Raw genomic sequence first — 15,199 nt, 5'->3', positions numbered from 1 at the left:
AATTTTAAAAAAAATAAATTATAAACTAAAAGTATAATATAGTCTATTTGCAAATTCTGTCGCAATCGGATTTATAACACAAAGGAACTTACTATTCATGAATTGGAGGTAATTAATATTCTTATATATTTTTTTTTCTTCTCTTTTTCTCAATCAGCAAAACTTTTTCAAATTTTTTATTTTTATTAAAGTTTTTCTTTTGTTTTTTTCCAACTAAATTTTGAAACATTTAATGTAGTGTACTGTTACAAATAACAACAACATTTTTCTTTGTCTGTTGAAAATGAAAACTTGAGCTAGGGTGTTCTCGTGCAACACCTTAGACCTAATTATAAAGCATTATTATTAAAAATTGAAAATAAGAGAAAGGAAGAAAATATATAGTTGCAGATAACATTAAATGATGAAATGATAGAAGATAAAACAACATTTAATGTCAACATGGTGGATATCTTAGACATTTTTATAATGATCATTAATAAAAAATAAAACTTTTTATTTTATTTTTCTGCCTTGTGTAATTTTTAAACATTAATATTATTATACAAAATTCTTGAAAAATTACCTCCATTATCAAAGTATATTTTACTGAAGTTAAGCAAACTCTTATTAGATTAAAGAGAAGAGGTGAAAAATAATTCTCATTCATCATCTATCATGTACAGTTTAGATATATATACATGTAATGAAGAGAAGGAAAGAAAAAGGCAACTAACTACCAAATTACCAATAGAGTATAACTAATTAAGGTTAAAAAATGTTGTTGGTTACCTATATTTTTTCACTAATTAATTGATAGATTAAGTCAAGCATGTAAGATAACAAGTCTCGCCTGAATTAGATTGTATCAAACCTACATGTTACAACAACAACTAAACCACTTCACATGAGTAGCATTATCATTGTCATGGTTAACTACCTAAGGTAAATTACCATTCTTTGATGATATTATGTTGATAAAATTCATTTAAAATAAAAATATGTTGAGATTTTAGCTGTTACATTTAAAAATAGTAGCTAGAGAATTTGTATTTAAGTAAAATAATAGTTTAGAATCATTTTAAATTACATTAGATCAATTAAAAGAAAATAAATATCAGACATAGTTAATTTTATACGATAAATTTGATTCCAAAAAACTTAAAATACTTTAAATTAATTTATTAAAAATATAAAAAATCTAATCCAATTAAAATTATCTTATGTTTTATTTTATCTTATGAGTAGATTACTTTAGTTTTATTTTATTTTAAATTTCAATTTTTGGTGAAAAAATTTAAATTAAATTCACGAGAAACAACTATCTATTCACTATCCATCTATTTATAATTTATAATCTATCACGAACTACATTATATATTTATTCTACTGTATTATTTCTTTTAAACGATTATTTACATCATGCAAAACCCTATTTAAAAATTTGTGTGCTCATATTCCTTAATTCTCCATTATCGTTATAAATAAAGTTTTAAACATTGCTATTTATAATATATTATTTGTATATATAGTAGTAATTTCTTGAATTTTTTCAATAATTTGATTAATTTATATGTGAATCTATTGTGTTATTATTAGTGATTTCAATTCCCAAAATTTACCATGGACTTCACTAATAAAATAGTATGAATTATATTAGGTATACACAAATTTTATAAACCGCCGTCACGGAGAGAAATATGCATTTGATATCTGACCAAAAAAAATTTTAATATTTTATTATAAATAAATTTAAATATTCATCTATAAATAAATTTGAATAATATTCATCCAAATAGCAGTACTGAATAATAACAAAATGGAGATAAACACGAACAAACACTTTGCAAATAATCTTTTTTAAAAAAAAAAAAAAGCCAATGAGTTATAGTTCAAATGGCATAGTTTTTCCATACTCAATTAAGAGGTTGCGGGTTCGAGTCTCCTGTCTTTCCAAATGGCATAGTTTCCTATTTTTGGTAAAAAAAAATCTTTAAAAAAAAAAAAAAAAACTAAAGTAATGAGCTAGAATAACACCAGACAGGAGAACACATGAACTTTACATCGGATAATAGTCTTTGACAACTTCCATCGTCCAAGTCGAAGATGCCAATATTTTGATGTTCGGCACAGTTCCATGTTTTCCAATCTAGTAGGTTTTCATCAGTAAAGTAGATTTGATTTCCTTTGGTTTGAATACTCGCAGGCAGCATTTGAACAGAAGAGTTGAGTCCAATGATCACTACGCAATTTTTCAAACTATCTAGTCTGCACCATTCTTTTGCATTCTTCTTCAATTCATAGATATCAAATTTGTAAATACGAGGAACTCCACGATGAAAGGTAGAATGTCTCACCAACATCAATAAACTTCCATTAGCACACCCAACCAAATATTTAAGCTGCAAAGGACCCCGCGCAGCATCATCGTAGGGAGGTTTGGCTTCATGAATACCACCTACAGGCCCTGACTTTGTGTTTGTATCAAATTCGTATAGCTGGCCACGTTCTTCCACTGCATATATCTTCTCTCCAAAAAATATGACATCATGAAACAATGGTTTTCTAGTTGAAAGATCTAACCATCTCTTATCATTTGGTTTGTAAAAGGCTAACGTAAGACGAGGTCCATATATAGCCACTGCCATAAAATCTTCATTGTCATTACTAGGACATGAATTTATAATAACCTTCCAAACATGGGAACAATTTACGAAACCGCTCGATTCCTGCGGCCCGTAATCATCCATATGGACATCACCGAAATCCCGAATAGTATATTCAAAGCCACGATTGTTAGGATTGTAGTCAATTATATCCGGAAAAGTTGATATTGGAGGAAGATCTAAACGGACCTTTGTAAATGCATCTAACATATACATCGAACCTTGGTATATATCTAGGACGATCAACCATCCACCAAAAGAACCACGGATCAATTTGGTCTGCATCTCTGGTAGCTTGAGATGGTGGATCTTGTCTTCATCAAGAGACTGAATATCAAGTGGTACTTCATCAGCAATAGGTTGCCTGGAATGGTAGCCTGCCTCCTCTTCCTCAGAAAAATAATCACTGAAAGATTCAGGTACCAGCAGCCACAAAATCTTGCTGGAGATCTCTGGAAGTTTCAAGCTCCATTGCTTGCAAACTAAACGTAGTTGGATGAAATCATCGTATGAATAGAAGTGCTTTGAAATTTCCTGCAAGATGTCATGGTGAATGTTTGCCCATCCATCAATGTCACCCATATCTAAGACTCAAGCTATGTTATTCTCAGATATCAAGAGAGACGCAAACTGCACAGAAGCCTTAGACTTGGATTGATAAAAAAAAAATACTTGGACGCTTAACATTATATATAGAGAGAGTCTATCTCTGTTTGGTTTTTTATTTTTATTTTGTTGTGATTTTGATACATATTTCTGCTTCTTTTTTGTTTTGGGTAGATTCTGCTCCGTTTTATTTGACTTTAAATTTTAAATTTTATTGAAAATTTAAAATTAAATTGAGGAGGATAACTAGTCTTTCTTCAGAACACTATAATGTCAAATATGACTAATTGACTTTGGAATCTATCTATCTAATACAGTAATACCTCACATGGTCATATTGGAAATTTGGGATCTGTATCATTATTTATTGTTCAGAATTTTTATTTAACTTTTAGGGTAACAAAATTAATTGTAGTTAATTTTATTTATTTTGTATAAAATATTTTATATAAAATTTTTTAATTGAATGTAAATTTCATAGCATAAATCTAATCCATGTAATTATTTTAATACACCAACCATTATATCTACATGGAGTCAATGGTAAATCGAATTTAATTAGTTCGATAATACTAGTCTATGAAAAAAATTGCATTTCATAAAGTTTAAAAATATTTATTATGTGATAGGTTAGTAACGAGTACATTACAAACTTTTATAGTACTCATAGTAACAATATTTAATTTAATAATTGTTATTAAAATTTTAGTTGTACTCGTTACAAAATAAATAATTCCAATATATATATATATAATGAATTGACCAATTTAAAAATAAGACAATCTAATAATATTAAAAGCCATTTAATTTAAAAACGTAATTTAAAAAATAAATCCTTCACATACTTACATAATTATGAATTTATAATATGATAAATAATTCTCAAAAAATTATTCTAAGATTTAACTTCTAGACACCGAATTATTTATTTAAATAATTTAATTTTTATCTAACCTAATATAATAAAATATGTTTAAACCTCCTCCTCCTCCTTATTATTATTATTATTATTATTATTATTATTATTATTCGAATTGGTTTAATTCAAATCATCATGTAATTCGAACCAACTTACTTCGAATTACAGAGAACGCCGTCTTCTTGAGTAATTCGAACTCACTTAGTTCGAATAATGCTCAATTGTAGTTCGAACCATATAAATTCGAATTACATCCATCACGTGTTCCATCATAATTCGAACTCCATTGGTTCAAATTACATATTTTTCTAATTCGAACCAAACTGGTTCGAATTATATAATAATATATTTTGGCTGATTCGTAAATTAATTTTAAGTTTAGCTGATTCATGTAATTTCTTCCCTCCCTTGATTTAATTGTGTTTTTTACCCTTTTTTTTATATGACCTATTTTTATTTTTTCAACTTAGCTTCTGTTACCTCCGAATCATTGTATGCATGACGTGAGAGGCCCTTTACCCCTCATTCTTAAAAGTTTGCCTTTCCAAATTAGAGGCAGTGAAAACTAAATGGTACATTCAATTGTGCTTACAAATTAGTACCTAAATTTTATCTAATTTAATTTTTGTAATAAGCTTTTATTTTAAAAAAATATTTATTTTTATATTTTTTAAATTAAATATTAATTTTTAATTTTTTTTAATAAGTAGATACTACTTTTTATACTTTTCCTTTTAAATACCATAACATTCACCAAACTAAATACTGATGTACAATAATATTTATTCCGAAGGAAAAACCGCTTTTTCTGTTTTTCATTGATGTATATTATATTAATTTGACAAAATAGCAGACTCCATGGGAACACATTTTCACATCACAAGATTACAACACAAACACAGGAACAAAACATAATTTGACCGACTAAGACTCCAATACCCATTATCAACCTAACTCACAGACCCTTTAGCACTTAATCGACTTCTTCCATCTTACTTTCCTCGGCACCATCCTCTTCCAGTGCTGGGATGTCAGCATCGTCCCCACCAGTTTCATCCTCATCGATGCTCAAACCCAGCTTCAACATCCTGTGGATTCTTGCAGCAAAGGTGTTTGGATCATCAAGGCTGAAACCAGAAGTCAAAAGAGCGGTCTCAAAGAGAAGCAGCACAAGATCCTTTACTGACTTGTCATTCTTGTCAGCTTCTGCCCTCTTCCTCAGTTCTTCCATAATGCCATTGTCAGGGTTGATCTCCATAGTCTTCTTGCTAGACATGTAGCCAGCCATGCTGTTATCTCTCAAGGCCTGAGCCTTCATAATCCTCTCCATGTTTGCAGTCCAACCATACTCACCAGTAACCAAACAGCAAGGTGAATCAACAATCCTGTCAGAAACCACAACCTTCTCAACTTTGTCTCCCAATATATCCTTGATAACTTTGCAGAGGTCCTCAAATGACTTCTTCTTTTCTTCCTTCTTCTTTTTCTCTTCCTCTGTCTCATCATCCAACTTCAATCCCTCCTTTGTAGCTGAAACCAGTTTCTTGCCTTCATACTCCTTTAATTGTCCAACAGCGTATTCATCAATGGCATCCACCATGAACAACACCTCATATCCCTTTCTCTTGAGCTTCTCCAGGAAGGGTGAGTTCTCCACTGCTTTCTTGCTTTCTCCAGTGATGTAGTAAATGTCCTTCTGGCCCTCCTTCATTCTAGTAACATAGTCCTTCAAACTTGTCATCTCATCTCCACTCTTTGTAGAGTGATATCTGAGCAAATCAGCCAATTTGGCTCTGTTTTGACTATCCTCGTGGATACCCAACTTGAGATTCTTGGAGAAAGCCTCATAGAATTTGTTGTAATCATCCTTATTCTCAGCAATCTCATTGAACATCTCAATGCACTTCTTCACAATGTTCTTCCTGATCACCTTCAAGATCTTGTTCTGCTGCAACGTCTCACGAGAGATGTTGAGTGGCAAGTCATCGGAGTCGACAACACCCTTAACAAAGCTAAGGTACTCTGGAATGATCTCCTCGCAGTTGTCCATGATGAACACCCTTCTGACATAAAGCTTGATGTTGTTTGGCTTCTTCCTTGTGTCAAACAGATCAAAGGGTGCTCTCTTGGGGACAAAGAGAATGGCCTTAAATTCAAGCTGGCCTTCGACTGAGAAATGCTTCACTGCTAAGTGGTCTTCCCAATCATTGGTGAGGCTCTTGTAGAAGGATGCATATTCCTCCTTGGTTATCTCTTCCGGCTTGCGCAACCAGATTGGTTTCTGCTTGTTGATGAGTTGCCATTCGTGAGAAACCTCCTTGATCTTTTTCTTCTTCTTGGAGTCCTTTTCCTTCTCTTCATCAACTTCCTCAACATCGCCTTCCTCCTCTTTCTTGGGTTCATCGTCCTCATCATCACTGATCTCTTTCTCGGTCGTCTTCTCAGTCCAAAGATAAATGGGATAACTAATGAATTCGGAGTGCTTCTTCACAAGATCCTTAATCCTCCTCTCCTCCAAGTACTCCAGCTGTTAAAACCAAAGACAATACCAATCACTCAGCCATCATCTCCGTTGCAAGCTCAAATTAAAGCAACTTTCAATTAAAAGATTCCTGAAACATTTTAAATGTTCCCCTAAAGTTTAAAAACTAAGCACGCACTTAATGAATCAAATTGATGTGCATAATAATGTGTTTCTAAATAAATTCATACAGAAATTATGTTGTTCCTTACGCTCCTAAGATTCCAATTTCGACGTGTTCATAATTATCCATTATTATTTTTTGTGTTCTTCGAACTCATTGAACTTCATATCAAATATTACTATTGGTGAATTATATAACACGTCAAATAACCTATTAACCCAAACATATCCATATCATATAGATAAAAACACCAATCAAAGAATACAACCATATCCAATACAGAAGAAAACGACAGCAAAAATATCAAACTTCTGAGCAAATAGAAATCAAAATGGGGCTGAGGTGTCTATATTACCTGATCCTCCTTGAGGAAGAGGGTGATTTTGGTTCCTCTTCCGAGTTGCTCCCCACTGGTATCCCTGGTCACAGTGAATGAGCCACCAGCCTGGGATTCCCAAATGTACTGCTCATCATCGTTATGCTTAGTGGTCACAATCACCTTCTCGGCAACCAAGTATGCAGAGTAGAACCCAACACCGAATTGTCCAATCATGCTGACGTCAGCACCCGCCTGCAGAGCCTCCATGAACTCCTTCGTCCCAGACCTCGCTATTGTTCCCAAATTATTCACCAAATCTACACACACACACACACACACACGAACAAATCAGTAATCAAACTCAAAGAAACAGCACCTGACTGAATTCAGAACAAAATTGGAAAGTGCATTTTACGGTACCTGCTTTGGTCATTCCAATTCCGCTATCGATGATTGAGAGAGTCTTGTTGGCCTTGTCGGGGACGAGACGAATGAAGAGCTCCGGCTGAGCATCGAGCTTGCTCTTATCGGTTAAGCTCTCGAATCGGATCTTATCCAATGCGTCGGAAGCGTTGCTGATGAGTTCGCGAAGGAAGATCTCCTTGTTGGAGTAGAAAGTGTTGATGATGAGGCTCAGCAATTGGTTGATCTCCGCTTGGAATGCGAATGTCTCAGCGTCTGCCATCTGTACATCCGCCATTGTTAACGAGCTCGAATGAAATTGGCAAATTGCAGGGAAAGATAGAGCGCGAAGCGTGGAGAGAATGAGAATAGCGAAGCGCAGAGAAGATTGGTTGTTGTTTTGCGTGTTCGGCGAATAAGGAAGAAGAGGGAAGGGGTTATTATAGTAGCAGAGAGGTTCTGGATTATTCTACTTCTCTCCGGAACGAGAGAGAGAGATCCTCGTTTTTTACTTTATTTTATTTTCTTAAACGTTTTCTTTCAAATAGCGCGGGTTGGTTTCGTCGGGGGACAAAAACGGTGTCGTTTGTGACGTGGATGCCGTTGCCGTTGGTTAAAGTGGGGATCGGAAATTTCGCGCGAATGGGGTTCGCGAACTTTCTATAAACTTACTCTCGAGTCTCGAATGTTCTTTGTTTTCACAAAGTTGACTAGACCGCTAAATAAAATCTCTACTCTTGTGTGGATAGAAAGGACTAAGAAGTAAATTGGATTAATTTTTTTATATTTTTAAGAAATTAATTTAAATTATTTTAAGTTTTTTGGAATCAAATTTATCATATAAAATTAATTATTTCTGATTTTACTCTTTTATTTTCTTTAAATTGATCTCATGTAATTTAAAATGATTCCAAACTATTATTTTAATTAAATACCAGTTCTCTTTTATTTTTTAAATGCTTTTGCATGAAATCCAAAATTATAAATTACTAATTTTAAATGTAAGAGCTAAATCTCAACATATTTTTATTTTAAAACATTTTTATTAATATAATATCACCAAAAAATTATAATATACTATCTATGTAAAATGATTTAGTATTGGTGTCTAAAAAAGAGGTCTAATTTATAAAAAAAAATATATATTTAATTTAAATACAATTTCTCTTACATATTTTTGTACGAAATTTATGGTAGATTCACAATATATATGTGCTCCACTTTGTTTTCAAGTGTTAAGCTTCTTTTCCTTAAAAAAAAAAAAAACGAAAACAATTTTTATATGATTTTTTTTTCAATACACACTACAATCGTTTTATACACATTTTCTAACTACTACAAATCTACAATATTACACTCAGAAATTTACTTTCCTACTTACCTTACTAAATTTATATCACATAAATATCATATTTATCTTGTATTTTTTATAGTATTTTTTTTTGTGACTAAATAGAAAAGAAAGAAAAAAAAAAGAGATAAAACTAAATTAATTGGTTAGGGTCATATCTAAATCTATTAGATATTGAAGCTCACTCCATGGTTGGCTCCAATTCGAGTGAATGTCCGCGACAGAAGCAGCTGCTTTAGCCATACAATCTGCAACACTATTTGCAGTCCTCTGAATTAAAAGAATAGAAACTCTCCAATTCCAATTCATAACCTCCTGTATATACTTTGCAAAATCCCATTCCAGAATATCCTTACCAAGCATTCTTTGGTTTACCAAGAAAAGAGCTTCTAAACAGTCTGTTTCACAAATAACCTCACGAAATCCACTCTCCCAAGCAAGAAGTAAACCTCTCCAAATTGCATACAATTCAGCAAAAAGAACACTGCACACTTCGACTTTCCCAGTGCAACCTTTCAACCAACATCCATCAGGATTGCAAATGATACAACCAAAACCAGAATAGCCAGAAGGAGCAAACCAACTAGCATCACAATTCAATTTAACAGAATAAACTAGAGGTGGAACCCAATGCAAACAAAGTGAAGGAGGAGACAGAGATTGATGCATAGCAAAAATAGTGTGAAACTTCCTTAGTGAACTACGAATCAAACTCACCACTTTACTAGCACTCCATGAATCATCTATATTAAATAAGTCATTATTCATGCTTCTCCAAATCCACCAGATGGTCGAAAAGAAAAGAAAAATATCTCCACTCCTTGCACCTCTGTAGAGCCAATCATGTAAATTCGAGTTATCTGAATACAGGCCTAAAAGGTTCCAGACCTCCTTGGCATTAGGGCACTCCCGAAGACAATGAAGAATGGATTCAGAACTATTTTGACACCGATGACAGGTGCTAGATAAAGCTAAACCACGACCCAAACGAAACTCTGCCGTAGGAATAGCATTATGAAGACTGAGCCAAATCAAGAACTTGTACTTCTCAAGAATATGCAGTGGCCATACCCACAACCAATTATCATGCTCATTCCAGTCAAACTTTCTTTTAGCTAGCCAACTGTACCCACTCCTAACTGAGTAGAGTCTAGAAGATACCACACCCCACGACCAACCCGAACTCTCTCCAGCATTCAAATCCGGATTATAAGCATTCAAACGCTATTTGACATTTTCTGGAATGATAGAGAAAATATCATGGAGATTCCATTGACCATCTTTTCAAACGTCTCTAATAGTTAAATCAGAGTCAGATGTATGTACAAAAGGGACATCTTGAGCAATTGGGCCCTCAATACTCCAATTGTCAAACCAAAAAGATTGATCAAGTGACCCAACGCACCAAGAGAAGGCATCCTTAAGAGCACCAAAAGCCTTTGAGATACTCTTCCAAACATGAGAAGCATTGCAAGGGACAGGGCCATCTAACACTCCTTCATTCCTCAGATACTTCGCCCTCAATAGAGCAACCCAAGGCTTGTCCCGACAATGAAAAAGTTGTCACACCAATTTACCAAGTAAAGATAGTATATATACATTTAAATTTATTTGCTAAAATTTATTCATCTTAATCTAAATTATTTTAAAATTAATATATTTTACTTAAAATCAATATTTATATTAATTATATGCCTTTTGAAAATTATACACCTATATATTTTTTATTTTTAACTCATAAAATAATATTTATGTTTTTTAAATATATTTTATTTTATTGTAAAGTGACAAATTTAATATAAAATTTATATAAATTATTTTTTTTACTAATTATAACATTATCCAAATCATATTCATTTTTTCATAATCATATCTAACAAAAAAAAAATATACAAATACAAAGTACATTAACACCAATTTCATTTTATTCAAAACTAATCCTGCAAAATCATATTCATACCAACATTCATTCTGTAAAAGCCTCACCAACATTCATTTTGTAAAATGTAAAGCCTCATTTTTTTTTTTGGGTTAGATCATCAATAAAAGTAAAAATCCAAAAACTTCTCATTAATTGAGGTCAAAGCCCATAAAGGCAGGCCGGTATTGGTTTACTGCTTAAAGAGAATATAGGTAAATAATTCCTAACCAATTACCCTTAACTTTAAACAACTGCAATTAATAATTAATAATTTTTTAAAAATATAATTTAAATAATCATTAATCAATAAAAATTCATTAGTATGTAATGCAATTTAAAAATAAATTTATAATAAAATTAGCTACCACAATTTAAATAATATATCTTGTGTCACATCTTTCTTTCATACTGTGGTCACACAATCAACCAAAATATCTCCAAATCTTAGAAGCAAAAAACTAAGGAAAAATAGTCAAATTTTAGATGAAAACTCACTTGTTTTTTAAATTAATTTTTAAAATTTTTTTAATTAAATTTGTCTTTTAAAAATATTAAAGTATTCATATTATTTGTTTTATTTTTTTTATTGACAGTATCAAAATTTATTGATGTAACATATTAAGTGATTTTACAAAATTTGAGACATTTGAATTTTTCAATTTGGGATTGATTTGATCTAATTTTTTAAAATGATCCTGTTAACTGCTTAAGATGATTATGTGTGTTATAGTGTCACTTAACGTACCAATCAATAAGTTTTGACACTGTTAGTAACAAAAGTGACAAAAAGACTAAAATGACTCATTTAAAATATTTAAAGAACGAATTTAATTAAAAAAATCTTTTGATGATTAATTTAAAAAATAAGAAATTTTTTAAAAATTAATTTAACTGTTTACTCAAAAAACTAATAATTACTCAAGAGTCAAGACAAACAAAAACTAATTGACGCATTTTAGCACCATTGCTTGACAGAAGGAACACTACATTGCCATGGATTCTTTTGAGCAAAATTTCACTCCACAAAGCCATACTCCAACAAGATTAGTGGATACTTATTCAAATGAGAAATAGAAGGCTAAGCAGCAGCAACCACTAGTAGAAAATGGCATGAAAATCACTGTATATTTTCAATGTTTTCAAATAATTCTCTAGTTACTTCAGCTTAAGTCCATGATAATGATATATTTTGAGCTTAGGTCTTTAATTTGACTAAGATGGGAATAATATTTTCTTTCTAAATCTCTGTTCAAAGTGAGGGGACATAATCATCATTTGAAGGTGTGTGAGGCTAGATTGCAGGAGAAAAAAAAAAAAATCTCTTACTCCTTATGCATTTGTTGAAAAGCATAGTTTAAACAGACTTAAAGACAAATTGAACCTTGTCACACAGCATTATGAGCTGAATAGCAAATAAATTTTTGTAAAATAGTCATTATATATATTTGTAAATTGTAATAGGAATACAACTTCCATATAGTTTCATTTCACTAAAATCTCCTACTTATGTAGATTACAATACTTTTTTTACTATAATAAATATTGGCTTCAAAGATGAATGGTATATAACTTGGTTTGGTAAAATTATTCGTAGAGAAAAGTCTAAACAACTCATTTTATGTTTGTAGCAAATTTAAAAGTTAGATATACTTTTGAAAGCTCATAAAAAAATCTTTTAAATTTGGTTTGTACTTATCAAAATTTAAAAGTCTAATATAATCCTATATAATAATAATTATTATCTAAAATTATCTTTATTAATTATCAACACCAAATTTCATTTATTTATCCACACACACTTTCAAAATCTTCGTATATTTCTAATTTTTCATCATAATCTTCACAAATTTCATGCACTTCACACATCATATATTTTTAATTTCTCAATCTAATCTTCACAAATTCCACCCACATCACCCAGACAAACACTAGGTATGAACTTCTTCTATTTATATTTTTTTTTGTGCTTCTTTTTTTTGAAAAACAAAAATACTAAAGAAATCAAATACAAGATAAACATTATGTTATTGTTGGCTTACTAGAGTAGAATAATGTTTTATGTTTATTAGTATTATTAAATAATAATAATGTTTTATAAAGTTCATTATTTAATAACACATAATAAGTATTTAGATATATTTGACATAAAAATTAATAATTTTTTTTTAATCTTTCAATTCTTATATGAGCTTATAGAATAATTTTTTAATATTTATATTATATAAAATTTTAAAGTTTGAAAAAAATATTTTTTATTATAAATATGTCTATTATGATTATTTTTTTATTTTAAAAAATATTTTATTAAATAAATATAATTGCAATGCTTGTATTTATTAAAATTTATTTTTATTTTGATTTTATTAAGGTACTGTTTGTTTGTATCAATAGAAAATGTAAGGAAGGAAAATGCAAGGAAGGAAAACAGATGAAAAAGTTCATTTTTTATTGATTGGATGACAATGGAAATTAGAACGAAAGAAAAAATAGTGGCGTGGAACCCACTTCTAAGTTTTTCTCTCAAATTTGCAATGAAAATGGATGATAATTTTAAAATAAAAGTCAAATTACTAATTTATTCATAGTGTTAAAAAAAGTAAAAGAAAAATGAAGAATATTAATATAATTTTACTTAATTATAATTTTTTATTATTTTTTTTTATTAATTTTTTTTTTATTTAAATAATATAAAAAAAATCAACTTTTTTTTTAATTTTTTTTTATTTTTCATTTTTCATCCAAACAAAGTGTAAATATAGGTGCCGTGAGTTTTTAAAAGATTATCCTTTAAAATACAATTTTCATAAGCTGTTAAAATAAAAAATAAAAAATATAAATTATTTTCCCAAACCATGTTCTGCTTGCCCAAGAGCAACTAAGTGGAGGACATCCCAGTGCACATCCCACATATCTGCCTCCAAAAACAAAAGGCAAGGCAGTGAAACCAGGAAAATGGAGGACGTAATAACAGAAGCACCCCCTCCTTCAAGATTCTTAGAGGAAGATCTCAACACCTTCACACCCCCATCTCCACCCGTTACCCCTTTTCCCTCCCTCCACTTCCCCCAACACCAACAACACCAACAACAACCCCTAACCCCCAAACTCCTCATCATAGCTCTCTCTCCCATTTCCCTCTCTCTCTTCCACCCCCACCTTGTCCCTCCCTCCGTTCCCCTCCTCGCATCCCTTACACTTCCCAACACCAACCCCATCACTCTCTCTCCCCTCACTCCCAATTCCTTCCTTCTCTCTGTTCCCTCTTCAATCCCCTCACACCACTCCCACGCCATCGCTAAAACCCTAATTGGCCACCAAATCCGCCCCGATTCAGTCCTCATCTTTGATTCCCTTTCTCCGTCAAATTATCGCGGCCGTCTGCCGTCTGATGAGGCGGTCGTCTTCAAGCTTGACACCTCCGCCGAGCGGAAGGCCGCCGAAGGGGAGAAGATTCTAGAAGGAGTTGAATACTACCCTTCTGGAAGCGTTGTGGATGGGCTTGCCGCTGCGTTCTTGGCCAGGTGCCAGCTGTTGAACCTCAGGGCGAGTTTGTGTGTTTCCTGGCCTGAGTTTGATCGGAGCGTCATGGCGTTGATTGAGCCCTTGCTTCGGAACGGAGTGCTGCGCGGTTGCGACGGTTTGAGGTTTGGTAGTCAGGTCATGAGGTTCGGGAGAAAAAAGGCGCGTGGGGTTGAGTCTGAGTTATATACTTGACCGTGACTGAATTTCTTTATAATTTTCTTAAGGCATGGATTGCAGAGCTTAAATTGTTGATTTTTGGTTTGGTTGGAAAAGCAGATTTATTGATTTGCGAATATAAGTTGCCTTTGGGGCATAGTTGTGTTGAAACATTAGTAGTAGTTGCCTTCTTAGTCTAGTAAGTTTTGTGGTTTTGGTATGATTACAGGAACAGGAACAGCAGTATATTGGTGTTAAATTTTTAATTTAGGATTTTGTTCAACACTCAATTTTAGTTGGATAATTTTATTTTACACCTCTCACCCTGTTGTGAATTGAAAACTGTCTCAATGTTACTGCTGTTGTGTTGTTTTCTGAGCTAATTGTTGTGTAGCCAATGGAAAAACTATTTTTCTTGATGTTTGTTGAGTTGAATCTTGAATTACTGTTTAATTTCAAATTTAGGACCATTTACGCAAATAAAACCATTGGAAAGAAAGCTTACGCAATTACAACTTTACAAATTACCAGATGCATTTGCAACTTTTTAATTTATATGTAAACCACTACATTCTGTCGCGGCTAATCGCGGTTTACACTAAGAGCATAAACTGCTACACTTTGTAGCGGTATGGTAATCTGCAATACTCTGTAGCAGATTATGAAGGAAGGGGCTCATTATATAAATTGCATGAAGCTGTAGCAAATTTTAA

The 15,199-nt window shown here is 31.9% G+C and overlaps 3 protein-coding genes across 3 annotated transcripts; 1 reads left to right on the top strand and 2 right to left on the bottom strand.

Moving 5' to 3' along the window:
- Positions 1–1,991: 1,991 nt before the first annotated feature.
- On the bottom strand, positions 1,992–3,227 carry LOC107641538 (putative F-box protein At5g55150). The gene has a single exon (XM_016345023.3). The coding sequence runs from the start codon at positions 3,225–3,227 to the stop codon at positions 1,992–1,994; it is 1,236 nt and encodes a 411-aa protein (XP_016200509.1).
- Positions 3,228–4,951: 1,724 nt separating this feature from the next.
- On the bottom strand, positions 4,952–8,275 carry LOC107644884 (heat shock protein 83). Its single transcript, XM_016348834.3, has 3 exons — positions 7,555–8,275; positions 7,171–7,451; positions 4,952–6,697 (listed from the first exon to the last, which is right to left on the bottom strand). Exons 1-3 carry the CDS (start codon positions 7,832–7,834, stop codon positions 5,144–5,146), a joined length of 2,115 nt encoding a protein of 704 aa, XP_016204320.1. The 5' UTR covers positions 7,835–8,275; the 3' UTR covers positions 4,952–5,143.
- Positions 8,276–13,671: 5,396 nt separating this feature from the next.
- Positions 13,672–14,906, top strand: LOC107644883 (uncharacterized). Its single transcript, XM_016348833.3, has one exon. It carries the CDS (start codon positions 13,761–13,763, stop codon positions 14,520–14,522), a length of 762 nt encoding a protein of 253 aa, XP_016204319.1. The 5' UTR covers positions 13,672–13,760; the 3' UTR covers positions 14,523–14,906.
- The last annotated feature ends 293 nt before the right edge of the window (positions 14,907–15,199 follow it).

Source organism: Arachis ipaensis, chromosome B5 (assembly GCF_059453495.1).
Source record: "Arachis ipaensis isolate K30076 ecotype BB chromosome B5, ASM5945349v1, whole genome shotgun sequence".
NCBI classification, from domain to species: domain Eukaryota; kingdom Viridiplantae; phylum Streptophyta; class Magnoliopsida; order Fabales; family Fabaceae; genus Arachis; species Arachis ipaensis.
This window is presented reverse-complemented; position numbering and strand designations above follow the sequence as displayed.

Coding starts and splice junctions, on each gene's coding strand:
- LOC107641538 (XM_016345023.3), bottom strand. CDS start 3,227: ATGGGTGACATTGATGGATGGGCAAACATTCACCATGACATCTTGCAG.
- LOC107644884 (XM_016348834.3), bottom strand. CDS start 7,834: ATGGCGGATGTACAGATGGCAGACGCTGAGACATTCGCATTCCAAGCG. Junction 7,452..7,554: donor AATTGGAATGACCAAAGCAG/GTACCGTAAAAT, acceptor GTGTGTGTGTAG/ATTTGGTGAATAATTTGGGA. Junction 6,698..7,170: donor TCTTCCTCAAGGAGGATCAG/GTAATATAGACA, acceptor TGGTTTTAACAG/CTGGAGTACTTGGAGGAGAG.
- LOC107644883 (XM_016348833.3), top strand. CDS start 13,761: ATGGAGGACGTAATAACAGAAGCACCCCCTCCTTCAAGATTCTTAGAG.